The sequence below is a fragment of the Sinocyclocheilus rhinocerous genome, unplaced genomic scaffold (genome assembly GCF_001515625.1).
Source record: "Sinocyclocheilus rhinocerous isolate Xijiao unplaced genomic scaffold, SAMN03320098_v1.1 scaffold1167, whole genome shotgun sequence".
In the NCBI taxonomy this organism is placed as follows: domain Eukaryota; kingdom Metazoa; phylum Chordata; class Actinopteri; order Cypriniformes; family Cyprinidae; genus Sinocyclocheilus; species Sinocyclocheilus rhinocerous.
Window position 1 is genome coordinate 470,565 of NW_015648750.1, and position 2,689 is coordinate 473,253.

The following is a 2,689-nucleotide window of genomic DNA, read 5'->3' on the forward strand; positions in this document are numbered from 1 at the left end:
TGTGTGTGTGTGTGTGTGTGTGTGTGTGTGTGTGTGTGTTAAGCTCTCAACCAATAGCATGTGGCAAACTTTAGAAGATTGCTCCCTGGCTTGCAGTTCTTTGGTTGTGTTTTTATTGCTTCAGTTATTGGTTGTTTGTGTGTCTGCTCTGATGTATTGAGCATTGCCTTCACATCCTCTCTGCGGTCGCAGGGCATGAAGTCATGCTAACACATACAACATTACAGCATGAAGTCTGTAAACCAGAGCTGTTTCGCAACATGTGAAATGCCAAAATAAAAACCGTCCTCTCATGGATCTTTTTCATGGGTTATGTAACATAAATCCACTTATGGCTACTAGACTAATTTATTATGTCCTGTCCTGGAAAAGTCACAGCCACAATGTAGGTTTGCCAGGCCATAATGCCATTGCTTATGTAGTGGCTGAAGTGCTTTTTAGCGTGTTGCTAAATGGTTTCAAGATGGTTGCTTGGTGAATGATTACTAGTTTAAGTCAAAAGCTCACTCCAGTGGCCTTCATTTCATGTCTCAATGATATTCTAGTCTCTGAATATGACCTTTCTTCAATGTAAGCCTACAGGTATGAAAAAATATAAACAGGAGGTATGTTAAGGGTCTTCAGCATTTATTTTAGTTTTACTTTTTATTTATTTCCATGCAAGAAGAGAATGAGTGTTAATTTAGTATTATCATATACTGTTATAGTTTGTATTAATATTTGAATTAGCTTTTGTTTATATATTTTTGTTTTTTTGTTTTAATTTTACTCTGTCATTTTGTCATGTTTTAAATCTTTTTTTTTTATATTACTATTTAAGTTTAAATTTAAGTTTTATTTATTTCCATTTTCCAGTTTATTGTCAGTAATTTTAGAGCTTCAACAGTCATGCGGCATATTTTGCAGAGGTACTGGCAATTTTATTTATTTTTAATCTCAAATACCTCAATGTTTTTTGCCCATGTTTTATTGTTTTATTATATGTTTTATTAATGTGTTGCCATTGTTATTGTTAATTCTTTGTGTGTTTGTGTATTTGTAGGTGTGTGACCTGTCCTTTAGTTTGAAGAAGATGTTGATCAGACACAAACTGACCCACAATCCCAACAGACCCATGGCTGAATGCTCCCTGTGCCACAAGAAGTTCACCCGCAACGACTACCTCAAAGTCCACATGGAGAACGTCCACGGAGAGACAGAGGGATAGACACAAACATATTCACATCCACTCAAGCCATACATAAAACCATTACACAGAGAATGCATTCATACACAGGGTAGAAACAACAGACATTTTCAAAAGCATTAGTGTCCTCTAAGTGGCCACGCTCATTCCAAAGATCTGCATTATCTACATGTTCAGAACCGCTATATTTCCTTCGGACATTTAACACTTTATCACACAACTGATCAGTCTGATTAAATGGTGTTTAATCATGGCTGCAGGTTCAGATTCAAATAGGAGGAAAGCATGTGCAATTGTACAGAGCAAAGTATAGCCATCATATTGATCCATTTCATTTTTTCTGTTGATGTTTGTCCTTTTGTATGTCAATATCAGATCGCAGATGTTTTTCACAAATGTTAAGAGATGTTGCGTGACCAAAGAACATGACGTGCCAATGTTGAGAGTAAAGTTTGTTGTTTGCATTTAACTTTATTATCCAATATTTATCATTTTATATTTTCAGCGTTCAGGTTCACATGAGGTTTGTGTTTGATTGCCAGATTAACATCTTGCGGTTCTAAGTTTGCATTTCATTTGGATGAATGAACGATTGAATCACTGATATCACTAATCTGGTCAGTCTGTTGGTTTTTTTTTTCTTTTCGGTTAAATAAACATTTTTCCCGACCCTGCCCCGTCCATCTGCGGGAGACATGTTGCAGTGCTCTGTGGGATACCGAAGACAGTGCTTCTGCCCTGATCACATTTGCTTTAGTTAATTATAAACATTTGATTCTTGGTAAATGGTTGGTGTCGGAGGAATCGGATGTGCTTTGATACTTGATTAGACATGCTCCGGTTAATGATTGTTCTCTAAATCTGGTTACCATTGGTTATAGCATAATTAAAGCCTCCGTGTGGGTTTGGATAGAAAAGTAATTACTCATTAAGTCAAGAGATCCCGAGCCAAATGCACAAATTCTGCTTCTGAACTGCTCCTACTCCTTATGTAGGATCAATAGTTTGAAAATAAGTATGGATAAGAGAGTAGTTTTAGAATAGGGAACACATATTCACTATTAACTAAGAGTTTTCCCTCAATAAACTCCTAATTTGCTGCTTATTAATAGTTAGTAAGGTAGTTGTTAAGTTTAGGTATGGGGTGGATTAAGGGATCTAAAATATGGCCATGCCTAATAAGGCATTAATGCATGCTTTATAAGTACTAATAAACAGCCAATATGCTAGTAATATGCATGCTAATAAGCAGCTAGTTAATAGTGAACAGTCAGAGCCAGCCCGACCTAATAAGCTATGTAAGCGGTTGCAGAGGGCCCCGTGACCACCAGGGGCCCCCTGTCAGGGTTCAGACAGTAATGCTCGGTAATAACAAAGTCCCTTTAAGGCAAGTCATTTCACTCGGCGGCCATCTTTGAAACGCCTCTCGGGCATGCAAGCGCAGCTCCTCTCTCTTTGAATGTGGAAACATCAAATTCTCCAAAACTGTTCACCAAACGTATG

General features: G+C 37.3%; 1 protein-coding gene across 1 annotated transcript in view; it reads left to right on the plus strand.

Moving 5' to 3' along the window:
- LOC107710229 (PR domain zinc finger protein 5-like) overlaps window positions 1–2,146 on the plus strand; it is a 76,496-nt gene extending 74,350 nt beyond the window's left edge. Inside the window, exon 14 of the mRNA XM_016514966.1 lies at window positions 1,043–2,146. Within this exon, the coding sequence (XP_016370452.1) occupies window positions 1,043–1,207 (165 nt within the window). The 3' untranslated portion in view covers window positions 1,208–2,146. The remainder of the gene's footprint in view (window positions 1–1,042) is intronic.
- The last annotated feature ends 543 nt before the right edge of the window (window positions 2,147–2,689 follow it).